Consider the following 25,182-nt stretch of genomic DNA (forward strand, 5'->3'; position numbering starts at 1 on the left):
TAAAATATACAAATGAAAACACAACAAATATGAAAAATATGAACATGTATAGACATTCATATAATATAAACTTGATATATTATATGTATAAATTTTTAGTCTTCAAATGTTATAAATATATTTACTTTTTTGAATGCCAAATAAATGATTACATTATTTCAAATAGCATTGAGAACACAAATGAAATTTGTCAACTATTCATTTACTTATCTTTGAAAATACCTTCTATTCAAAGTACAATCAAATTAACACAAAAGGATAAAAGAATAAACCAAACATGTAAAAGAGAAAATTGAAAAGAATTAGAAGCCAAACAAGCATATAACACTTTTTAATCAAACATATTTCTTTTATAGATTAGAAATCTCATAAGTTATTGTACAACATCTATACTAATATGTGCTAATGTAAAACACAAAATTATTAAAAATTGAAATGAAGGTGTTTTCATGAAAGAATATAAATGAGAGACATAGAAAACAAAAGAATTGACCACAATAGTATAATGAGTAAGTCCTCAAACCACATGGTAATGGATGATAAGGAATCACACGATAGATGAACGTAGACGAAAGTGGATGAATGTTGATGGATGGACTAATCACGTTACATAAAGACATACGATAAGGTCGATCTCCAGTGTCCCCCCCCTGCGGTGGGAAAAGGGTGAATGTGGAACCAGTCTTTTCATCGCAAAGAAGGACCAGACTCGTGGTGTCTCTGCTTTGACGACGACGAGGAGCAAGAGCGTTGTTCGTTGTTGCTGGGGGGGACTAATCCTCACTCACTCCATAGCCACAGCCTTCGATCTCTCCATTTTCCTGATCGTCCTTGCATTCCGAACCTCCAGGCTCACCTCATTGCATTGCGGTTGGACGAGGTGAGCTCTCCCTCTGTGGATGTCTGCAATGCGGAGCTCCGTATGACGTTGCTAAGGTTTAGGGTTTTAGGGTTCAGGGTGTGGAGAGCTAGAGCGAGCGAGCGAGAGAGAGAGAGAGAGAGAGAGAGAGGCGTGCCGGTCTTTGACGGATTGAGATGTGCAAATTGCTTTTGAGAGTGTGTTTCCCTTTTCTCTTTTTGGATAATATTGTTCTGGATTGATGAGGTTACCACTTTCTATCCGCAGTTTTTGGGAAGTGTTTTATTTGTAACGGATCTGTGCAGGGTTGAAGGAAGTGGTGTTGTCCTGTTAGGGCGCGGGTCGTCATGCCGATCGTCAGTGTAGGCCGGGATCGTCTCTTTGCTGCGTTGGAGCAGACGTACAGTGAGTGTTTTTACTTGATCTTATTGTTTTTTTCTTGGATTTGGGTTCTCTGCTCTTGGATTTTGTTTGATTATTCGTCACGACGTATTCACGCTTGAGATTTCGCTGGTGTAGCTGACCAGGAATTCGATGAGCTCTGCTTTGAGTTTGGCATTGAGCTTGATGATGTGGTAAGTGGCCTCTCGTGACTCTCGTTTACTTCACTTTGATATGCGTTGTGTTCGCAGCAGGTTCTGAATTGCTTCCGTCATGGTTTAAGTGCAAAGTGAATTGATTGTGCAGACCACCGAGAAGGAGGTGATGCGAAAGGAGAAGCATATGGATGAAGAGGCAAGTGCAGATGAAGAGATCATTTACAAGATTGACGTACCTGCTAACCGGTATTTATTGCTACTGCTCTTTTACGTACCTTCCAAGGAATAAAAATTAAAATAAATTAAAGAAGCAGCAATAACAAACTATTGAACGAAAAAAAACAAATATATATATATATATATATATATGTGTATCAAAACTTTTTACAAAGCCTTTCTTGGGAAAGCTTTGAGGTGTTTTCCTACAGTACCTCCAAATACAAAGCGTAGGAGAACTTAAGAAGCCCTTTAATTTAATTGGCTAGACTTCTTTGTCCTTGTTGACAGGTATGACTTGTTGTGCTTGGAAGGCCTGGCAAAGGCCTTAAGAGTATTCACTGGGAAAGACCCTATTCCCAGTTTTCGTGTGTCTGAGGTTCCAGCAAGCTCGATACAGAAGATGGTTGTCAAACCAGAGGTGCGCAGAAGTTCAAGCAATCTGTTTTACGTTCTAGAAAAAATTCAGTAGAAGTGTTCCGGATGTTAAACGCGTATTTGTTTTGTTTTGTTTTGTTTTGTTTTTTTTTGTTTTTTGTAAATTCTGACTTAGTGATGGCGTCTCTGTGCTGTATTAATGTATTGTTTGATTTCGAGTGATATTCATGTGTTTCATGCAAATGTGTAGACTTCGTTAATTAGGCCGCATGTGGTCTGTGCGGTGCTCCGGGGAGTTACATTTGATGAAGCGCGTTACAGTAGTTTCATTGACCTTCAAGACAAGCTTCATCAGAACTTGTGTAGGTATGCTTGCACTTCACTACCTTAAACCAGGGGTTCATTTATGTAGTGACAATACGAATCTTTCTACGCAGTCATTCCTCTGTTTCTCCTGCTTTTGTTTCATTTATGGTGCGTTTAAGTTCATTCACGTATCTATTTTGGACTTAGCCTTCTCTGTCTACGTCTTTCGACCTACGCCTCAGCAAGGTGTATTATTTTGTCAATTTGCAGGAGAAGGACTTTGGTTGCTATAGGGACCCATGATCTTGATGTGCTTGAAGGTCCTTTCACTTACGAGGTTATATCACGTCTCAACCTTAAACTTCCATTGTTTAACGTCGCGGTTGCTAGCACAACATCGCAGTATTACTAATACATAACAATGATATTGTAACTTCGTATAAACTGTTCATCTTTAATCCTTAGTTTACATCAGCTTGTGTAATTTTCAATCGCGCGAAGAAATTGGTCTGCAAATATTGGATCTATCTCACTTAAATATTCCTGGTGCAGGCTCTCCGACCAGCTGATATTAAATTCGTTCCTCTCAAGCAGGTAGGGTTGTTCTCATGTGTTCACGAAATGGAGCCTTCTTAGTTCAGAGGCATTATTTTGAAGACCCGTACAGTTTATTGTGAGTTTGCATGAATTTTTTCACTGGATTACTTGATGTATGTTCTTTTCTCATCATGATGTTGTGTGTGTGTGTGTGTGTGTGTGTGTGCAGACGAAAGAGTTCAATGGTGCCGAATTAATTGAGTTTTACAAGGTCGCTCCCCTGTGAATTTTTGTGATTAATATTTATTAGTTTTGAACTTTGCAAATATATGAGCGTTCCTGCTGGCAAATTTGTTAGGGACATCATTTGCGTTTGGTGACAATTGGGCTTCAACCGAAGCGGAAGAAAGAAAGCTACCAATTAATTTGAGAAGTAGAGGCTAATTGTGTTACGTTATTCTTACAGTCAGACATGAAATTGAAGAAGTTTCTACATATCATTGAAAGCTCTCCAGTCTACCCTGTTATCTACGACAGCAAGAGGTAACTTTCTTAAATACTTTTTCTTGTATTAGATTTTAAAGATCTGAGAATGTCAGCTGACGAATTTGTCAAATCAATTCTTTTCCGTCAGGCGATTTATGCATTACATTGTTTTCGTGCTCCCGTTCTCATGTCCTTAAATGCACTCAGATTGATTTGGTTTTTCTCTCTAGGGGCTCAATTGCCTGTTTCGCTGTGATCTATCAGGAGAGTGTTGTCATTGCCCCCAATTATTAACGGAGCACATTCGGCAATTTCTTTGAAGACAAAGAACGTCTTTATAGAATGCACAGCTACTGATTTGACCAAAGCAAAGATTGTCCTAAACACTATGGTATGCCATTCTTCTGGTTGGCGCCAATCCTTCTCATTAATCTTAGTTCCATTTTTCATTGTTACTATTGTCCAGGTTTTACTGAATAACTGTGTTTTGCTTTGGTTGCGGGGGACAGGTTACAATGTTCTCGCAGTACAGCAGCCCACAGTTTGAAGTAGAGCCTGTGGAGGTGGTCTCAGCTGACGGAAAGTCTACACGGTACCCTGATCTTTCACTTCGTACCTTTGAGGTGGATATGGCTTACGTCAATCGAACTATCGGAACTTCACTAGAGGCCAAAGAGGTAATTTATCATAATATCATTACCACTCTGGATATAGGTTCTGAAACCCCCATCACATTCCTGTTGGGCGGAGTCGGATTTAATGTTCGAGGAATCTGATCTACGTCTATTACTTTATGTAGCCCTTCGAACAATAAATTCAACTATCGGGATGAACTCCTTTCTGAAGGAAAGGCGAACACTTATCGAAAGTATTACTTGCAAGAATTTGTAATGTGTCGCACATATTGATGTATGGTTCGACTTGTACATCATTCAACTTAAAAAGTAGCATTTAGCATAATATCTTCGGAATTGTTGTGTTGCAGGTCTCCAAGTTGCTTAACAAGATGCAACTCTACACTGAGGTTCAACCTGACTCAAAACTTCGAGTGTCGGCTCCGCCTACAAGAAGCGATGTTCTGCATGCTTGCGATATTGCTGAGGTTGGTGTTATCTCTTGTATCCGTTTCATGCTTGTATTGAATTTTGTGATAGGCAGTTGATGGGAAAGTGACGCACTCGAGGTGCTGCTCTTTGCAGGATGTTGCCATAGCGTATGGTTACAACAATATAATAAGGACTGTGCCGAAGTCACATACTCAAGGGAAACAGCAGCCTTTGAATCACTTCACCGACTTGATAAGAGCAGAGGTACGAGGCTTCTGTTGGGTTCCAAATTTGCTCTTGAAATTACTTCGAGAATCCCTAACAGAGCATGTGCATTTTAAATGTACGTCCGTTGGATCAAACACATTGTACCATTCGTGGCTGGCACGCTGACTTATTCAAGTTGCCTTGGGTCTGGTCACACTTGCAGGTGGCAATGGCTGGATTCACCGAAGTTGTCACTTGGATTTTGTGTTCTCTTGAAGAGAATTTCAAGATGGTTAACCGAGAGGATGACGGGAATACAGCCGTAATCATTGGCAATCCGAGGTCTGCTGATTTCGAGGTGACATTTCTGCCGATGGTGTTCATACAGCTATAAGCATCAATAACTTAAGCTCTATCAGGGTTTCATTGTAGGTGGGTTTTTGATGGGAGATACCTTTCTGATGGATAGTCACGATTTAGATTCTGCTTCGTTATTGCAGGCAGTACGCTCAAGTTTGCTTCCAGGGATTTTAAAGACCATGGGTTCCAACAAAGATGCTCCTAGACCACTCAAGGTTTCATCTCATTATCCTCTCTCTTGATACCTTCATTGTCGCTTTATTATAATCTTAGTATTGATGATTAAACTGATAAGGGGGTAATTCTCATTGCAGCTCTTCGAGGTTTCCGACGTCGTTAGACTGAACAGTAAAGAGGACGTGGGTGCAAAGAACAGCAGACATCTTGTTGCTGTTTACTCCAATTTGAATTCCGGATTTGAGGTGCGCTAAGAACCTAGTGCAGACCCTGGCTCTGTCCATCTGGTTCGCCTTGAGACGCTGTTTCATCTTAGCATTCATTAGGATGTAATTATCTGTAAGTCTAGTGCTTTTGCAAAGGGAATTCCTTCTACAGTGTGAAGAACGTTCGTTTTTCTTGTTGGGTGCTAACTGCCTTTTTGGGTTTGCAATTAGGTTATCCATGGTCTTGTTGACAGAGTGTTCGAGGTTGTCGGTATTCGACCTGCTGAATTTGATAAAGTGTCTGGAACCTTCAGTGGAGATGGCTATTATATTACTCCATCACAGGTACGATACTGTATGCACTCTCTCAATTTCTTGTCTCATTATAGAGTCTTCTGCGGTGTACGCTTGTGATATATACTGGATTGTACCTTCTTTAGAAGTGAAGGAAGTAGCGATGTAGTACTGTGTTGAGGCTATGCATCTCTGCTGACCTAGTCGGCTGAACGGTTGTAACTTTGGTGAAACTGTCAAGAATTTCAATGAAGTACCGAAACAGGCAGACAAGGTTATACTAGGTCCGAGCTTCTGTTGTCCTAGACTAAAATGTCTTGGTTGTGATTTTTTCACGTTCACCTGTGAAGTAGGGAGGTTTTCCCTTATCTTGTTTTCACTATTTATAGATCCTTCTACATTAATGTTCCATCTCACAATGAGCTAACCAGAAGTTTTTCTATCTGCTTCAGGAGCCTGAATACTTTTCGGGACGGCAAGCCAACATCATGTGTGCAGGATCCTGCATTGGCTCCTTCGGAATCGTAAATCCTGAGGTCTGTGCCTTGCATGTTCATTATTCGGAATGCTTATTCAGTTGAATTCTCGCGTGCTTGTTCAGTATGCTGTTTGCTGCACACCCCATCAAATGTTCCGCTCAGCTCACTTTCCGTCTCTGTGCCTGAAACAGGTTATGCAGCGTTTCGACATCATAGATCCATGCTCAGCTGTGGAAATGAATATCGAACCTTTTTTATACTTGTAGTGCTCTCGGTTTCTTCTATTCCATATTCACATCTTTTGGCGGTCTGTTGTGACGATATTGGAGGATCATTTCCTTTTATGCCATTAATGTTGAGAAAGTATACCTTGGGATTCCCTACGTTCTCGGTATTTAGCCTCTCCATCATAATATGATTTAGTTGCTGTGTTCATGGTTACGTCTATTGATTGGCATCAATGCAACTACGATTGAACTAATGATGGGCTCTGTCGTATTTATTTTTATCTTTTATCGCACTATCTCATGTTAGAACCAGCTGGCAACTTAATGTATAGAAAATAATAAATTATAACAATATTGAAACAAGCTGGTGTGAGTAAGGCTGTCGTTGTCATTTGAAACATTAGTGTGAACTTCTATCGTAGATTCATGCTCAGAAATTAAGTTGGGGCGCCAGTGCCTGTGAATGTGCCAACCAGAATCATCTTACACCCAACGTCCACCATCTTCACATGTCACCTTTTATGTCGTAAAACATTTTTGTTGACAAAGTTACAGGAAAGCATATTCAAATAGTTGTGTCTTATCGTTGGTTTAGTATTAAAGAAATTATCATAATATGATATAAAATGAAACAAAATTGGTTGTATTCTAAAAGCTATGAAAAAATAAAGTGTGGAAACTGCAATTGGTTTATGGCGGCAGTTAGTACCTCAAAGCAATCGTAAAGTGATGTTTGAATTGCCAGTACTTCCTGGTTTACCGGCTGGTTCCAAAAATCAAAGTCGACTGCTGTTGTTTCTTCAGCCTCATCAAGGGCAAGTCCGTATTGGCTTTGCTATTGCTGAAATCCCTCGACTTTGGTGCTCGCTGCAATTCAAGACCTCGATCGCAACCTCGTGTGAACTCGTAGGATTGTCGATTATCAGCCCTAGCTGTACGAAAGTTCGGGGTTCTCGCCCCAATTAGCAATGTGAAGCGTTGACATTGTGACACCGCGAAGATCGTCAACGCTTGCAATCCGTCTGGGATATGGAATCCCACATGTGTTGCTTCTTGTCTCTTCTTGAATTACTGTGGAAAAGTCTCTGTTTTGTTTCGTAAGATCTAACCTGATACTGTAGCTTATTTTAATCGTAGTTTGTGAATCGGAGTGTTCACAGTCGTGGTGTATGCGGCGAATCGGTCGAGTTTTGGGACGATGGGTAGGATACCATTGTTCGATAAGCCTCGGCACATGAGGGCAGTCGTGCTTTTGGTTCTAGGATTTTTTTTTAGCTACTTTCAGTAGCAGTTCAGCTCAAGACGGGATGCCCATATGCAATGCTGGAGATCGAGACAAGCTGTTGCAATTCAAATCCCAGCTCGACAATCCCGAGAACCCTCTGAATGCGTGGCAGCCGGGTTCGAGTTGCTGTAACTGGGGGTTTCTGTTTGTGGTCGAATGCAATGGGGCAGGAAGGATTAACACAACTTATTTGACGGATTCTTTCGACGACGAAACTATTCCGGCAGGATACCAGGTGAAGGTGAAGCTCGGAGTTCGGAATCCAGGAGCTTCTCTTGGCGACCTGACGGAGTTGACCACCCTGGTTATGCGAAGAGCTTCATTTAGGTTTGCTTACGCTGTTCCTCCGCAGTTCGGCAAACTTGTCAAACTTGAAAGATTCACTTTAGAAAATCGTGATTTCATCCGCAGGAGTCCTGAGTTTATTGGCAATCTCGCCCCGCTGTCAGAGTTGAGCATGACCGGCAATCAGTGGACTGGTGGCATTCCGGTAAACCATTACACACTCTAAAAAAGAGCTTTCTCTTTAAAGTGACAGTGTGCTGAACAAGTTATGTTTGCTTCCGGAACATAATTATTAAACCTCATCATGTTTGATATTCTACATGCCAGGATTCATTTGGCAAATTCAAGGAGCTCCGCATTCTCTCTCTCCCCTAAAACGGACTAACAACCATCCGTTTGTCCAAGATCACCCAGCTAACAAAGCTCGACTTTGTGAGTTTTGACGACAACAAAATCTCGGGCTGCATACCCAAGTGGCTTGGCAACCTCAAGGTTCACGGCACGCCAAAGCCTATAGGCTCCAGAGGCACTCCACGACTGGCGGGCAACCCCTTCACAAGCCAGATCATAGGCGAGCTTTGCAACATCAAAGACTTGAATGAGCTCTACATCTCTGGCACCAACGTGACCTCCATCTGACCCAAGATCGCCAACTGCAAAAAGTTGTTCGTCCTTCACCTGAACAACAACAAACTCCAGGGCCAGTTCCCAGGGGCACTAACCCAGTTGACGTCGCTTTCTTCTCTATATCTGGGAAGCGATACTAGACACCGAAACCAGCTGACCGGCCCTTTCCCACTTGGCATTGGCGACCTGAACCTCATCAAGTTCGACGTCGGCAACAACAAGCTGCATGGTCTGATTCCGTCCAGCTATGGTCCCTTTGAACTAGGTGCGCGTCCGGGCACCAAATTCAGCGGCAGCAACTGTTGGAGTAATCCACTTTGAGTCAATAAATTCTGTCAACTAGGCTCGTGGACGACTTCTGTTCATCCACTCTCCTGAATCAGTATATATACCACTCTTGTAACATTCAATAAATAGTGTTGTTGTTAGTTACTCCAGTATTAATACTTATGTATGTATCAGACCAGCAAGTCATGTTGAAAGACATATCTGTGTCGTAGTTTAACCTTTCATAGTTTTATTCTTTCATGGTATCAGAGCTTGACTAGTTTCCTTGAAAACAACTTGCTAGCTTTGTTTGATATCTTTCTCATCTCTTTCCATCCTCCACCATAGACTAGCAATGTTGAAGGTGATCCTTGGTCTAGATGAGATTAAACTTGCGGGTTCTTTTAACTTCCACTTGTAGAAATACATGGTAACCCGTATCATAAAGCGTGAAAAGCTTTGTCATTTGCTTTCACCACCCTCTTATAGCACCTCCTCACAAAACAAGAAAGACTCTTGCAGCTCAAATAGTGAAGACTCCAAAGACAAAGCCAAACGTCTCATGTTTATATTCACAATGTCCATTAGACCAAGTCTACTCACGGTCCTAATTGACTACAATGAATCCAGGTGTTTATGGGATTTTCTGAAGGGATTATTTGAAAATGCTGACAACAACCACAAGTATAATCTTAAAATAAGTTACAGCTCAAGGTGTTAAAATTCTACAGAACAAAGGCTGATTATGGCCTATATCCACAGCTATAACAGAAGGATTCAATCTTGATAGCAAAGTAGACTCACCACAAATTGATGCAAAGCAATTCCGAAAATTCCTGAAATTTCCTTCGCTACGGGAGTCCCTAGCAGATACATGAATAATCCTTAAGTTCCACATCTACAAGCTGTAAATCAAGTTCTCTAATACATCAAAAATACTCTACAACTCGAAATCTTCTATGAAAGAAGCCACAACTCAATATTTCTAGGCTTTATAGATTCTGATTGGACTAATTGCTAGATCGACAAAAAATCAGTCATTGAATGAGTATTCAAATCAATAAGAGGACCAATTTTGTGGGCATCCAAATAACCATACAATGTAGCCATTTCATCAACAGATGTAGAGGCATGAGCACTAGCAGAAGGAATTTGTGAAGCTATTTGGCTTCAGACATTGGCATCCAAAATGCATAGAACAGAATAAGAACCTATATCAATTTTCTGTAACAATTAGAGCACACTAAAATTTGCTTGAAATCTGATATGTCATGACAAATCCAAACACATAGAGATGTGGTTGTATTATATACAAGAAAACACACTTACTGGAAGAATAGATTTGTTCTATATTTTAACCAATGATCAGATTGCTGACATCTTTACCAATGCTTTAGGTAGAAAAAAATTTGTGAAACTCAAAAGTGAAATGGGAATAAGAGACTCAACTTTATTATCAGATTCCTAAGATAGATTACAGCATAGTAAAATTCTAAAAACCCTAGTTTTTAAGCATAAATAGTTTTGCCTCTTCCATAGTCCTAAAGTTCTTACAGATCACACCTTAAAACGTAGTCACTTGCCTTTCGCAATCCGACCACTTGTAGTAAACTCTACTGCATCGACCACGACAAACCACATAGAATCGCAATTGACCACCAGCAGAGCCAAACTCCTCCGATAGAACATTACCAAAATCTCTATTATTCGTAGGGAGACGTAGCAATAAACAAAGATTGTCCAAACACCAACCGCAAATCCGATGCAATGCTGCCAGAAAAAACCAGAAGCTCAACAAGAACATCTGAAACTGAAAAATATTAATCAATGCTTAAAATCACGCCTCAAAGATAGACATTTGCAACTGATCTGATTTCTTATCTTTGATTCAAACATATAGATTCACCAGTGAAAATGACTGAACATCGTGACAACTTAACCTCGTCTGACCATGCATCCTTCTACAACACAAGAAACTTGTAATACCTCAACTCCTCTGTCTCATCAAAATACAAATTGTAAAAGCCTCAAAGTGCGGGAGGATATTGGAGAAATCCACTTCAAGTCAATGGATTCTGTCAACTAGGCTCGTAGGTGAGCAGGCTCGTGGACAACTTTTGTTCATTCACTCTCCTGAATCAGTATATGTACCATCCTCGTAACATTCAATAAACAGTGTTGTTGTTGGTTATTCCAGTATTGATACTTATGTATGTATTAGACCAGCAAGCCATGTTGTAAGACATATTTGTGTTGTAGTTTATTCTTTCATAGTTTATGCTTTCAACCTCTCAGGTGGTGCAACCCTCTCAAAGCCCTCCATTCTGTTCAAATGCATTGCATGGTCTTCAGTATTCCTCTGTTCATGTGCAATCTGTCACATTGATTCTGCTCGTCTCCTACTCATCATCGCCGTGGGACTGCTCGTTTCGCAAGGCAAATCCCTGGGAGTTTACGCAATCTTGCTGCCGACAGATTCCAGCTCCAGCAACCCGCGGCTGTGCGGCGCCCCACTCTAGGCCTGCAAGTAGACCGGCAAACTTGACCACGTCATGGCTTAACTAGTGCGTGTTGCCACATATACATCCACCATTTTGGATGGAATTTGTCGATAAGTTTTTACCTTTTGAATGTCCATAGATTTATTTTTGTTGGACGATTTCCTTGTTAACTGTGTTAATAACAAATTCCATGGTATCTTCTTGCATAATTTTCTTGTCAGGAAATTGAAAAGATCGTTTGTTGTTGAAATCATTTTGTTCATTTTTTTTTTTTTGAAAAAAATATATTTTTTGGGTTTTCGCTAGCCAACGGAGGTGTGATAACTAACATAGTTTGATAAGGCGCAGTCTCTACCTTCAATTCATAATCAACACAAAGTCTACCAGGTGGTGCATTAGAATAAAATAACACTAGTTCCCTTGAATTCTTTGCACGGCCTACTTGTGGCCTGGATATTAGGATCAACAAATAGAATTCGAAGATTCGATTGAATCAAAATTTGCATCAGATAGGTGTTGTTCCATCTGATTCAATACATACAAGAATCATTATGATCAACTAATACATTCTATAGTACAATTGGCGCCTCAAATCTTTGAGACTGTCCCTACTAGATTACCTTCAAAGGTCCCGCTACTGCTCAACTCTGGATTGCACTCCAAGGATCCTCGGGTTGGGTCAAGCCACTTACATACGATCATATCGACATGAAGAAAAATCCAGCTATTTGTGCAAATTCTACTAGGATCGAAAACTGCTCTCTCCAATCATGCTAAAGACTCGTAGAATGCTAAGATTCATCAGGCAAAGAATCCCAAAACTGCAGCATATACCGAATACCTGTCGCAACACGGAGGGAGGTCAAGTGGATTTTAGCTTCGATGCAGGAGGTGACTTTACAGTGGCAGTCACCTCTGGCAACTCTTCCATAATTCTGTCCTCCTGCATTTCCCCGTTCCTAGATTATCCATTCGAAGACTTGCCAAGGCGTCTCTCTTTGAAGGAATTGCGAGAAAGAGATCCGGTCAGTTTCCGTGAACTTTGTGTTTCTTCAAGAGGCTCAATGATGGTGCCAGGGACAGGTGCTACAAGTGACAGACGAGACGTGACATAGGCCATAAGCTCTTCACGATTGGCAAAAGTAAAATCTAAATGAGCAAACTCAAACTCTGAATAAGATGCTTGGCAACCCGCACTCCTCATAGTTTCGAAGTGTTTCTTGACCATAGTTGGTGGAATCAGCTTGTCTTTGAGCCCACCCACAACATCTACAGGAATATCAATTACACCATAGTTGGCTCCAACGTCCAGTGGATAGGGAGTGCCATATGCCTGAATATTCAATTCCCTTCTCCCATAATCATACAGTATAAAGCGCTTGGCCCGCATCATCTGGGCAAGATGGACAGCAACTCGAACAGCCACACCTGGCATATTGTTCATGTTGTAATGCGACACCCCGATTGCTCCCACCCAATTAGAGCTGTCTCCACCGATTAGATAGCTAAAAATAGCTTGGGCTAAACCACCCAACGCGGGGTAATTCTGAAAGTCTCGAGACAACTTGTTGAAAAGACCCCGAAAGAATCTTGTGGGTATATATATACCAGGCATGAAAAGGCTGATAAAACAAGCTGAGAACGGTACAACATAACAACACAACTTTAGAGCCAAGGGAGCAGCTTCGTGGAACCCAGCTGGAGAAAGAAGGATCAATCTTGAAAGATAATGGGGCCTGTTTGCGAGGCGTTTTGTCACCACATATATCAACATTGCAGCGCCCCCCAAGCTGTGTGCTACCCCGCAGAGTCGGTAAGGAAGTTTCTTGGGATCGTCGTCCACATACTGAGAGATCTCACCATTCTGGATCCCTGAATGCGGTGAATCTTGTAACTCCATCATCTTGAGTTCGTGTATCTTCGATATCATGGCTGGAATATCTTGCGTGCCATGCTCATTTACCGAAAAACTCCAGTATCTGCATAGATTCCTCATGAACCTTACAAATAGCACAAGAATCTGTGGCCTTACCCTAAATATACTCAAACGCTAGAATTTTTTAGATTTCAACTGTTTGGCGAACTACGATACCATGAGTGACGACTTACATACAGCATTTAATAATCTAGTCAAATAGCTCAACAGTCCGCAAATGTAGATATGATATATATTACAAGAGTAAAGTCTCACATTTGAGGTGAGATGTGTTCATCCTCATGTTCTCTTGATGCCAATCCCCGCAGATTTCCCAGATACACATCATAACCTATACAGAAAACACAGATCAGTTTTCCAACGCTGAATATAATGGTATTAAACTGAGTTAGGAGACATCCCAAGTTGATTTCCACCAATTTATCCTCTAACGACTGATGGCGACCTTCACTGAAAGTGACAATTCGAAATTAGGAAGCATATTTCTCTTGATAAAAGATTAATATTACAAAAAAAATTAAGCCAAATCAAATGGATAGGAAGAGTTTTAGGGGATTCTCCAAATACTCAGGAAAAACTTTATTACCTTGGTCAAAAGCTGCGAAGGCTTGGGATCCAACGACTCCATTCGAGACCCAGCTGTGTCACAACATAATGTGTCAAGGTTCCCAACTTCTCAGCAGATGTCTTGGTAAATCTTCAAAAGCTTAACAGTCAAGACTTGAACTTACAGAGCCCATAGAAAGAAACCTTCAAAACAATTTTATGCCTACAGGTGAGCCCTGATTAACGAGCACAAAGAATAATCTTCCAATCAGGTAACATTAATAGAGGACACTAATCGAGACGCAGTGGATATGCAGATCCACAGAAACACTGGAAGCGATTAAGTTGTAGCTCACCTGAGCGAAGAATCGAGAATTCCATGCTGTAGCATAACCACCTTTCGTGACTCTCGCCTACAAGTTACAAAAATAAAATAAGCAACCTTTTGTACAGTCCCTTTTAAACCTTTCATGAGGACTTGTGACGCAAGTCGAATAATTCATAGCATATCACTACAAATTAGGAAACGCATCCACAAATCCCATACAAGGTACAAGATTTAGATCACATAGAAACCAAACCTAAAACTGATGTAAATAACGTCCATCCCAATAACACATAGATCTTGTGATAATGACTTGAGCAGAAAGAATCCAATTTCTCCAAATAATCCAGAAAAAACCCCTAAATATATTTAGTGTGAGATGCAAATGTACAACCTTGGTATCCTTTCAAGTAGGAGGATATGGCCATCTTCTGTCTTCACGCGATATGCTTCGTACGGGTACCTGCAGAATGCCAAAAACAGAGATCCACATACCTTTAATAAATTTTGACCCGCAACATCAAAAGTGGGCTTCTTTGCAGATCATAGACAATAACTCCAGTCTGCACCAGTCTACTTTTAGATGACAAAACTCACTAAGGTAATCTAGTCCGTAAGCAACATGTAACCTAATAAAAAGGCCTCGACAACCAAGACATATTAAAAATATTACTGCAGGTGGAAAAGTTCTGCTAAATTTCACTGTGGACAAATATGCTGCACCGAAGTGAAAAATATATTCAGGAAGTAGGAAATTACCCCACACTTCTGATGATATCCTGACACGTGCGGTTGTCTGTATTCAAAGGTTGCTGTGGAACCTGCTTCTGTTTGTGAGGAACGGGATCTGAAGCACCTAAAGTGGCTACATCTGCGAGATCGGAGGCGTCGTTGTAGCTCGTATCACGAAAGAATGCCCAATGGATAAATTCTCCAAATGTCTTAAACGGTGATAGAACATGGTGAATTATGTAGCGCACTACCTCGAACACACGCTCTATTTGAAGCTCTATCACGAGTTGTAAGTCCTGCGACAATGAATTACGTAATATTGATGAAATAAAGAGCAAAGCTTAAAAGGAGCAGTGGGACATTGTATGACTAAAAGTCCGATGCTCTGTGTAACAAGCTTTCTAATGAACACTGAGATGCAGGCAACAGAGTGACTTCGAGATATACCTCGATTATGCCACGTCTACGATCAGCCACTGACTTTGGCACTGCGAATTCTCTGCTGCCACTGAAGCGGCGAGCTAATCTCCTGAAGCTTCCCGAATTTGACCTGCGGGTTTCAGAAATTGTTTCGAGATGATTTGAACTTCGATTTACAGATCGCCTACCAGCTCAAACCAAACGTAAAAGCCTCAGAAACGACAGTAAAGTCATGATCTTTTACAACTCTAAATTAAATATCCAGCCCTGTTACAACAGTAAGAGTATACTTTTTCCTAAAATACCAACAGACTACCATAAAAAGTTGACGCTGCTACCTCCCTTACATGAATCCTGCATCTTCATTTAAAAATTTCAAAAGACAGGTGCAATCAATATCACAAAAAAACAAAGACACACACACACACACAAAAAAAAAAAAAAAAAAAAAAAAAGGGGGAAAGAAAAAAAAGACTGAACTTACCACACACAAGTCAAAATGAAAAACCAGAAACGTAGTGGCCACATCATCCATATTAATAGCCGTTGCAATAGAGTCTTGTTTCGCCGGTGGCGTCTTCCTGAACTACCAGCTCGTGATAAGTGAGAAGACTCCGAAGAGGGAGAAGGTAGCGCCGTGCTATCGTTATCTTCAACACCTGATCCATCCTCATTCTCACTGTTCGATTCGCTGTCCGTGTCATACTCTGATATAAATGTATTGAATGAAGACACGCCCCTGTAAACCACATTCCGCTTTCAATCACGGCAGTTTACTATACTTACACCCACAAATCAACACCAAACACCAGCTCATGATTACAACGAAGGATAATCTCTCCACATATAATTAATCAGAGCAATTTTTCTGTTCTTTTCTTTTCTTTTACGAAAATAACGTTGATTTGAAATGGACTAAAAATTTTATAAACTTACTCCTCCATCCATCGCGGCATGCGAGGGGCGCGAAATGTACAATGCGATTGAATTCCATGCAATGTGGGCCCTTTTCCTGGCAAGAACGCAAGTACCAGTGCCGAAAATCCATTGATCACCCTAACGGTGTTCTGAAATGATTCTTGTGTGAATGTTTTTATTGACCTGCAGTTTTAAGCGCATCAACATCAACTCTTTTCCAATGAAGTTTTCGCAACCAACAGCAATCAGAAACTCCAAATGACAAATGAGACAGCTAATATTCGAAAGACTTCGAAATCCAATTCGCATAATGCCATTAGCGACTAGTCATACCAATCTCGCACCATTTCTTGTTCTGAGAAAGATATCCAACGCTCATAAACTAAAGTCATCAAATTAGGCTGAAATTCGAATTAAAGGAAAAAAAAAAAAAAAAAAAAAAAAACGCTGAAAGCAAGCATCACTCACTCTTTGGCATTCCCAAGAACGGTATCCACAAGCCTCTGCATCCTTCACGTCAATCGACCATAACCAGAGTAATGCAACTTCGAAACGCCCCCCACGCCTGAACCAAATCACGGAAAGCCGAGAAAAACCGCTTCAACCCCCTCAAATCGCCTTCCAGAACTACACCGACCACTGCACTAATCCAACCCTCCGACCAATTTCCACCTCAATCTCGTCCCCTGGACGCAAATTTCTCCTCGTAAAACACCATCTGAGCACAATTCGCAACCTCCTCTCCAAAATCACATCCATGAACACATCACAACCAATACCACCGCCACTACCACAACACTCTAACGAACTCCCACGTTAACCACGCTTGACTTCACTTCCTGGAGGTTCAAGTTGCTCCGACTCCGACACTCCTTACGACGCACTTCACTGTTACAGAAAATGGAAGATATAATCGAATCGACAAATTGTTCGAAAGCGTCGAATCGATGACAGTGTACGCAACAATCGTCGGAAACCGCGGACGAATCCCCACTAGGTGAAGGAGGGGCAACAACCGAGGCAGCAATGCAAAAATAATAACAAGGTATAATCAAAAACCAAATGTTTTAGTGGCGTAGTAGCTTTATTATTATGGTTCAGTGCCGCAACCAAGACGCCGACCGGCGGACGGCGCCGGATTCATAGCCACGTGGCGTCCGGCCATGGGCCACAGGGGCAGCGGCAGATTCTAATTGCGGTTGATATGGACTGTCCACGTGGAGGGGTTGAGTAGGTGGTCGGAAGCTTCGACGTGTGGACGACATTCGTTAATCAACGGAATAAAAGAAACTCTGTCCATTGTTCCTTTTAATGTGAACGCGTTCGAGCTGTCAATGCTCCTTACGTGTGAAAAGGACTTTCTTCATGCCTGATGTGAAGATGGCATGTTGTGCAAAACTTTTGAATATCGCTCTTTCTAATTCGAAGTAGAGTATGAATTCTTTTTTAATAAAAATTAATGAAGTTTTGCATGACATGTTAAGATAATGTCACAAGAATAATAACAATATATGTAATAATCAGAGGTCTCTTAATTTAACCCGTGTGTATAATGTACTTGCACAAGTATTTGTACTGAATTTCACAATTTCTACTGACATTTTTTAATAATTTTTTCATAAAATTAAACAAGAAAAATAAAACAAGCTGGTTCGTAATCCAGTATTACGCAAATTCTTTGAAAATCTAATTTATTATACTACGACTTTATTATGTATCAGTCTAGTATTAACATTGTTACAATTAAAGTGGTTGTTCATTTTGTAGTCTACAGAGTATCAAATTTAGAATGTAAAGTACTAAATAATTATGTTTCTTCATTGTGAACATATCCACTTACAAGAATGTTTTTGCTTATAAAAATCAAGCAAGTGCCAAAGTGAGAGCTCATAACATAACAAAAAAGTAAGTTTTCCATGGGAAACTTGTGAACAGATGTACCCAAGACAGACTCATGCTTACAAACTTTCAAAAATATAGAAAAAAAAAAAAACAAAAAACACTGAAGGATGGCATATGAAAATCTGTGATTGAACTGAAAAGCTGCCATGAGGATAGAGAGTCATGTGGCTAGAAAGATAGAAAGAAAGAGTGATGGACATCCCAAAGACAATGAGTCAACACAAAATCTGTCATCGATATATAGATTTATATATGTATCTATGTATCTATGTATATATATATATATATATATATCCAAATATTGCACACACACACACACACACACACAGGTAGATGGAATGAGAATGAAGGATTTCAATTAATTAGTTTCATAGTGTTTTATCGTCATCGGAGCATGATTGCTTATGAACCTTTGCATATCTCTAGACATGGAACTGTAAGCATGCTAGGACCACAAGAGCCACTTGGGCAGCAGCAGCGGTGGCGGCACTAATTGTCAACGCATGCTTTAACATGTGGAATCCAGGCTGCCAACAATTCCAGTTTCTATGTTCTCACGGGAAAAAAATTGTCGTTGTAGGTCGCCGCTACAACAGACTTGTGTCGGCAATGCTACGTTTGCGAAGTGTCGAGCTCAGTACTTGTGCACAACCTCAAAGCCACGGACGTCGCGGTGGAACACAGCCCTGCTTGTGGCCACAGCTTCGATTTCATGTGCGTGGAGTGGTGGTGTGTGCCAAAAGCTTCTTTGGGGTGGCTCGAGATGGACACTTATTCAAGAATGGAGTGGGTTGTACATTGTGGGAGGATACCGCTTCTTTTTTGTCACTTACGTTTTACCGAAAGAATGAGACCTACTGATTGGTTTTGAGGTTCTAGTTATATCTACACCTTGTTTCTGAGATCCTTCCGCAAGATTTTTCCAGATGCGGACTTGGGGATGGAGTCCACGAAGTATACGCTGTGGATCTTCTTGTAGAAGACAACCTGGTCGGCTATGTAAGCTTTCACCTCCTCTTCGCTGATGATGCTGCTGGGAGTTCTGACGACGAATGCCACGGGGACTTCTCCGGCAATGTCGTCCTTGCGCCTGTTGGACATGAACATGTGAGAGGGAGAGTTAGTCTCCGCTGCGTAATTGAGTCGGTGCATCAGAAGTTTCTCGAGTCGTTAGTGAGGGTGAAGTGCGGGGGGGAGGGTGAAGAGCAGGATATGGCGGAACTTACGAGACTACGGCGGCATCTTGGATGAGGGGGTGGGAAAACAGAAGTGCTTCCAGTTCGGCGGGCGGGACTTGGAAGCCCTTGAACTTGATGATTTCCTTCACCCTGTCCACGATGAACATCTCCTCGTCCTCATCGATGAACGCAACGTCTCCTGTGTGCAAAAAGCCGTCTTTGTCGATAGTGTTGGCTGTGGCTTCAGGGTTGTTCAAATAACCTGAAAATGAAACGACTACCTCGTCAATATTGTATCATGAGATAGTGAAATTCAAAATTATTGGCTGTCAGACGCACGGGTGTCTAAGCAGGGACCTATAATGTGAAGCGTTTTGCACAGCATTTGAATATATAAATGAGCAAAACAAAACAGAGCAGAAGCAAACCTTTCATAATTTGAGGTCCCCGAATGCAGATTTCTCCAGGCTGGTTGTATGGCAAAGACATGCCGGTCTCGGTGTCCACAATCTTCACCTCCGCATTTCGAACGACTGTACCACATGACCCTGGCTTCACTGGAAATGGAGTCTTGGCGAATGCCAAACACATTGCTAGCACTGGACCAGCTTCTGTCATTCCGTAACCCTGCAAAATTCACAACCCAACACCAAACTTACATAAGTCTGTGGGCTCCTGGACAACAATGTGCACACGCTATGAACTTGGTATGCTCCTGCTTCTTTTACGTAGGCATTACAAAGGGGAAATGTTTGCATCGATTGTTTTGATACCTGGCCGAGAACAGCATTGGGCAATCGAGCCCTGAAGGCATCTTCCAGCTCTTTGCCAAGAGGAGCGGCGCCGGACATCACCATCCTGATGCTGGAGAGGTCGTAATTGTCCACAATGGGGTTCTTCGCAATCGCGAGCACAATTGGTGGCACAAATGGCCCCACGGTCACCTTGTATCTCTGGATGAGATCCAACAACTTGGGGAGCTCGAACTTGCTCATGACCACAAGCGCAGCGCCGACTCGCAGCCCGCAGAGGAGGATTGAGTTAAGGGAGTAAATGTGGAACATGGGCAGCACGCACATCATGGTGTCCTCCACAGTGATGTTGAAGTTGGGCACTTCGCCATCGACTTGTTGGGAAACACTAGAAACCAGGCCTTTGTGTGTGAGCATGACACCCTTGGGCAGTCCGGTAGTGCCGGACGAGTATGGCAGGCAGACGACGTCGTCGGGGTGGATTTCGACTTGCGGGCACTCGGCCTCGTCGGCCTCCAGGAGCGCGGAGATGTGCAAGCAGCCATCAACGTGCTGATCGACAGTAACAATCTGAACAATTAAACCCTCTAGCTTCTCGACGTAGCTGGATTGAGTGACAACCATTGTCGTCCCCGACGCCAAGATCTGCTTCCTGAGCTCAGCGGATGTGTAGAATGGGTTAGCGGTGGTGATAACTGCGCCCCTCTTTGCGGCTCCGAGGAACACTTGGACGAACTCTGCGCAGTTAGGGAGGAGCAAGGCGATGACATCTCCTTGCTTCACTCCAATGTTTGCTAGACCTGCAGCCACACGTCGCATGCTGACCTCAATCTCACCATAAGTATGCTTTCTCCCTGTGTTGCCATCTATCAAGCACACATTCTCGGGCCACTGGGCTGCCTTCTCAAGACAGTAGTCGGCCAAGGGCATGTGGTTGGGGATGTCAATGTCTGGCAGCTTGGACCGGTAGATAAACTCCTGCACTTGCCCATATTGCGCAGGTTCCGTCTCCGTCTCCATCGGGGACTCAAGTAAGAGTGGCTCAGAGACCGCGGTGGGTGGGATTCTCGCCTCCCTGACTTCAGCTTGTGCTGTCTTCATCTTCATCGACACTGTCGCGGGCTCGGAAATGAGGGACTCTGCAATTACACTGATAGACATCTCCGAAACTCTTGCTTCCTGGTCCAGCCAACGCCGTGCCCCCTCTGTTCAGAGAAACAATCCTCGTTAGTGTTAATTTATCTGGAGAAGTGTAGCAACCTACTTGCAAAATCCTCCAACACGAAAACAAAATATCGACAGAACCGCAACAATCAACTACTGACAAACCGCTGGCTAACTACGATAGTGAGCAAGCATCGGCAGAAAGGCCCACAACTTTGCATTTTCGCTTGTCATATTTCTCGCAACAAAATCCACTCCCCAAATCAAAGCCGCAGCATCTCCAAACTCAAACACGACACTGAATTTATCACCTTCCTGGTTTACTAGGAAATCCGACACAAAGTAGACTCTCGAACTTCGGACGCGGGAGAAAGGCCGTTCTGTAAGAGCTGCACACAGACAGAGGCTTCCCAATTCGGCAATGCCCGCACTCATACATATGCCACTCAAATTGCAGGCTTGATGCTTCTACCTTGACAGCAGCTGCTGAAACCTGAACGACTCCTTCCGAGACAATCGGCACCACAGCTAGACTAGATTGTGCGCAAAGCCTTGTTGAAAGCTGGGGTGGAGAAGGGTGCGACGCGGGTATGGTGAACTTGCTACCAACTGTGGACCAACTTCGGAATGAGGAGCCTGCGGCAGATGGTAGATGACACCTGGAAGTTGAGAGCTGGTGATTATAGTTGGAGGCTGGAAGCTACAACGTCAGCAGAATGAACAAGAGGACGACGAAGGGCACATCCGACGGCCTGAAAACTTCCACGCTCACCTGTCCTGCTTCCTCTATCTGGTACACTACAATTGCCAGTGCAATCAAATCACCCAGAATCGCCCCAGCTCTAATCCTCCTCAATGCCCTGCTCTTCACCGCTCTGGTGAGTCCTCCCTGTATCCCCTTTAGCCACTTCGCTCCAACTTCAAAATAAATAAATAAATAAATAAATAAATACTAAGAATGTCTCTTCAACGTTGTCCTCAGAATTTGCTCATGAGCGCAGACTCACAAGCACCAGCAGGCCTTTATCAGCATTAGCACCAGATTGTCCGTCCGCGGTGCGGAGCAATTGAATGGTTCTTCAGATCACGTCACAGATGACAATGCTTCTTCAACTGCTGGACCTGGGCTCGAAGCGACTTCCTTTTTCACAAATTCAAGCGCTGAGAAGCTACAGGTTATTCTTGGTTCAACACAGAAACCGTGCTTGGGTTTCGTGGCGCTGGAGTTCATCACCGTGTCCAACCTGGAACCAAATTTTTCTTCATGCTTTGCGGCTCTTTTCTCCCTTTCCTCCTTTCTTCACTTTGACCTCACCATGGGCTTGGTGAAGACTCAATGCTGACCTGTTGAATCTCTTCTTGACGGTGTGGTGGAAGTGGAACGGAGATGTGAACTTCGTCCGCGTTACGGTCTCACATTTGCGTTGATACTCTTCCTGCTTCCTTCCTGCCTTCTTTCCTGCCTGCCTTCAAGGGTGATCGTCTAGTGTCCCATGGTGGGGCCCTAGAAGGCCAGTCAGCTATTGACTCTGCAGGATCGATGTGGACAGTTTTCTTTCAACTGAACGGCAGCGTCCAACTCGGGAGCCTCAAAAGAGGGCAAAAAGCGGATGAGGAACAATCTCTTCCAGTTGAAAAGATCTAAAGGGAGACAACCCACCAGGGAAGTCAAGCCCCGGCTGCGCTTGAAACCCTCACGCATTTCAACTCCATCCTTGCAGACTTCCACCCTCGTTGACAGGAATACACCCCATTGTCCACCCCCCTTTCGTTTTTGTGTTTTAGTGTTTTTTTGTTTTGAGTTTTGCGTTTTTTATTTCAATTATATTTCCCTCTCTCGGCAGACCTTCCTTGACCTCCATGGAGAATGAGAGGAATGGTGTAAACACTGCGTTTCCTTGCACTGCCAACCTGCAATAATATATCTATCTATATATATATATATATATACAAGAATGGTGGTCCATGCGTTGCCGCTGTGGGCTTCAGATTTGAACCTTGACTCCCTTGCCATCGATAAAACCGACAGAGAATTCTCATTCATTCATTTATATATATATATATATATATATATATTCTTGTATGTGTATGGGTAAAAGAGAGATACATAATATGTTGCTTTTGGTTTGTGACATAAGTTCAACAAGTTTCATATGAAATTTTTACAGAATTTTTGAAATTTTCATAAATTATTAAATAAAAAACACATGGATATTTACACTACAATCTAAAATGGGACAAATGAATGCATGAGAAACAGAAACTTCAGAAAAAAACTGAAACTCCTAAGTATACAGTGTGTTCACACTTAGAATGCATCTGGCCTTTTGGAAATAAGAATTTCCTTTCACACTTCATGTGTTTTCAGCTAGATCTATTCCAACACACATTTTAGTTTTATTACAATAAAATCAAATAAATTTTAGAAAACATATTCAAACATAAATCTTATTATTTTATTTTTCAATAATCACAAAAATCAAGTCAAAATTGAAACAAGACAAGGGAATCTCCATGTTATGAAAATATATATATATATATATATATATATATTATCCTTTCTATGTGCACAATATACATGGTAGTGATTTGAAACTATGGTCTAGTTGTAGATGAGCCACCATGAGAATTGAGTGAGTCCTTCCTTCTCTCATGAATGTTGGCTTTGGCTCCTTAAATTTTTCTCCATCCACATTATAAGGTGTTGGTGGTGAAGATGACTCATGTAGCTCTAGACAATAGAAACAAGGGTTTGGTGGAAATGGAGTCTTTTTGTGTGGCCATGGCCAATATTCTCTCATCAACTCCACATCAAGGAACAAGGGTTTGGTGGAAATGGAGTCTTTTGTGTGGCCATGGCCAATATTCTCTCATCAACTCCACATCAAGGTGCTACGGTTAGTATCATACTTTTTAATTGGTTGCCACTCTTCTTTTTTCAAATTTTAAAATCAAAATTGACTTTATTGATTGATTGATTGATTTATTTTTCATGTGTATTGGATCTAAAAAGTGGCACAAACCACCCACAACATAAAATGGCATTAGATTGTTACTATTATTATTATTTTAAGTTTAAAATATAACCTAGATGATGAAAGAAAAATATTGATTCCATGAGCAGATTACTTCAAATCTGCTTAATTTCGAGAAAAATGAAAAATGAAAAAAAAAAAAAAAACCATCTAACGTATTCAACCGTAGGAGACACACATGTGAAAACACACGCAATTCGAAGAACTTTGAAATTCAATGGTATAACTCAGAGGAAGCTTACAAGCTGCACCGTGAAAATATTACAAACCTAGCATAACTAACCAAATAAATCACATCGTGAAAAATCACAAAGAACAAAAGTTAGGAGTATGCAGAAGTACTGCACATCATTTTCTAAACTCCAACAACTACTTATTAAACAAATGAATATTCCGGTCAATGAAGCTATTATGGGTAACATTACAGCATCACAAAACACATGCTGTCCGGCAATGGGCACAGTCAACCAGCTTATAATACAGAATGATGAAGTAGGAAGAAGATGAGTGGAAACGTGGAAACACAATTCGATCGGAACTCCTGGTTTTCCTCGTCAAAGTCGGCAACCCCGTGGACTCCAAACAGTGAGTTTGGAATCCCATTGATCCTCGAAAAAAAACCCACGGCTTTCGACCATGTGGGTGGCTGCAGAAGCGTCTACAAGATCCGTGCTTGGTTAGCTGAGCTTCTAGATTCCTGGTTTTGCTGAATTTCTTGCAGGTGGTTTAGATGAGTGTGTTGTATGATGAGAGGGGGACTTTTCCTTGACGCCGGCAGTTTTGAAGACATGGCTCAGCTTCTTCCTTCTTCCGCTAGCTTTTTGTCACATTTGGAAAGCGAGAGAATGGTACTCTGTTGCAGCATAATCGGGTTCGTGAGCTTTTTTGGGGGTTTTGTTCGTCATTTCCACCGTCCTGAAGAGCGTGTGTGTCTGTGTGTGTGTGTTGCTCTGTCTGGCTTTGAGATGCTCGACTGTTTGATGTTGTGATGT

At 41.9% G+C, this 25,182-nt stretch overlaps 3 protein-coding genes across 5 annotated transcripts; 1 reads left to right on the forward strand and 2 right to left on the reverse strand.

The window, feature by feature from the left end:
* The first annotated feature begins 651 nt into the window (after positions 1–651).
* On the forward strand, positions 652–6,571 carry LOC112272883 (phenylalanine--tRNA ligase beta subunit, cytoplasmic). Its single transcript, XM_024501060.3, has 20 exons — positions 652–880; positions 1,165–1,264; positions 1,379–1,434; positions 1,547–1,644; positions 1,906–2,035; positions 2,243–2,358; positions 2,569–2,635; positions 2,851–2,892; positions 3,065–3,106; positions 3,302–3,378; positions 3,586–3,712; positions 3,831–3,998; positions 4,307–4,423; positions 4,521–4,631; positions 4,798–4,932; positions 5,075–5,149; positions 5,249–5,356; positions 5,549–5,662; positions 6,064–6,147; positions 6,282–6,571. Exons 2-20 carry the CDS (start codon positions 1,207–1,209, stop codon positions 6,354–6,356), a joined length of 1,800 nt encoding a protein of 599 aa, XP_024356828.1. The 5' UTR covers positions 652–880; positions 1,165–1,206; the 3' UTR covers positions 6,357–6,571.
* A 5,167-nt stretch (positions 6,572–11,738) lies between these two features.
* On the reverse strand, positions 11,739–17,206 carry LOC112272687 (uncharacterized). 2 transcript variants are annotated; one of them, XM_024500693.3, is made up of 10 exons: positions 16,628–17,206; positions 16,178–16,342; positions 15,726–15,980; positions 15,269–15,425; positions 14,849–15,117; positions 14,484–14,552; positions 14,121–14,177; positions 13,805–13,857; positions 13,474–13,549; positions 11,739–13,261 (listed from the first exon to the last, which is right to left on the reverse strand). In XM_024500693.3, exons 1-10 carry the CDS (start codon positions 16,666–16,668, stop codon positions 12,247–12,249), a joined length of 2,157 nt encoding a protein of 718 aa, XP_024356461.1. In that variant the 5' UTR covers positions 16,669–17,206; the 3' UTR covers positions 11,739–12,246. The 2 variants fall into 2 exon arrangements, with proteins under 2 accessions (XP_024356461.1, XP_024356464.1); XM_024500696.3 differs by having other exon boundaries at positions 15,269–15,371; positions 16,628–17,204.
* A 1,189-nt stretch (positions 17,207–18,395) lies between these two features.
* Positions 18,396–22,326, reverse strand: LOC112272825 (4-coumarate--CoA ligase). 2 transcript variants are annotated; one of them, XM_090244559.1, is made up of 5 exons: positions 21,628–22,326; positions 20,013–21,196; positions 19,668–19,866; positions 19,288–19,501; positions 18,396–19,151 (listed from the first exon to the last, which is right to left on the reverse strand). In XM_090244559.1, the coding sequence occupies exons 2-5, from the start codon at positions 21,150–21,152 to the stop codon at positions 18,947–18,949; spliced, it is 1,758 nt and encodes a 585-aa protein (XP_090100685.1). In that variant the 5' UTR covers positions 21,153–21,196; positions 21,628–22,326; the 3' UTR covers positions 18,396–18,946. The 2 variants fall into 2 exon arrangements, with proteins under 2 accessions (XP_090100685.1, XP_024356736.1); XM_024500968.3 differs by having other exon boundaries at positions 21,467–22,136.
* Between the last annotated feature and the right edge of the window lie 2,856 nt (positions 22,327–25,182).

This window comes from Physcomitrium patens, chromosome 19 (genome assembly GCF_059467195.1).
Source record: "Physcomitrium patens ecotype Gransden chromosome 19, ASM5946719v1, whole genome shotgun sequence".
NCBI classification, from domain to species: domain Eukaryota; kingdom Viridiplantae; phylum Streptophyta; class Bryopsida; order Funariales; family Funariaceae; genus Physcomitrium; species Physcomitrium patens.

Bases quoted from the DNA above. Each gene is read 5' to 3' on its own strand.
- LOC112272883 (XM_024501060.3), top strand. From the start codon at position 1,207: ATGCCGATCGTCAGTGTAGGCCGGGATCGTCTCTTTGCTGCGTTGGAG. The intron at 1,435-1,546 runs GTAAGTGGCCTC...TTGATTGTGCAG, and splicing joins GCATTGAGCTTGATGATGTG to ACCACCGAGAAGGAGGTGAT. The intron at 3,107-3,301 runs GTCGCTCCCCTG...TTATTCTTACAG, and splicing joins AATTAATTGAGTTTTACAAG to TCAGACATGAAATTGAAGAA.
- LOC112272687 (XM_024500693.3), bottom strand. From the start codon at position 16,668: ATGCAGAGGCTTGTGGATACCGTTCTTGGGAATGCCAAAGA. The intron at 15,426-15,725 runs GTAAGTTCAGTC...TTGAGCTGGTAG, and splicing joins TTCATTTTGACTTGTGTGTG to GCGATCTGTAAATCGAAGTT. The intron at 14,553-14,848 runs GTAATTTCCTAC...GGCATTCTGCAG, and splicing joins GATATCATCAGAAGTGTGGG to GTACCCGTACGAAGCATATC.
- LOC112272825 (XM_024500968.3), bottom strand. From the start codon at position 21,590: ATGAGTGCGGGCATTGCCGAATTGGGAAGCCTCTGTCTGTGTGCAGCT. The intron at 19,502-19,667 runs GTTTGCTTCTGC...TTTCATTTTCAG, and splicing joins GGGACCTCAAATTATGAAAG to GTTATTTGAACAACCCTGAA. The intron at 19,152-19,287 runs GTAAGTTCCGCC...CATGTCCAACAG, and splicing joins CAAGATGCCGCCGTAGTCTC to GCGCAAGGACGACATTGCCG.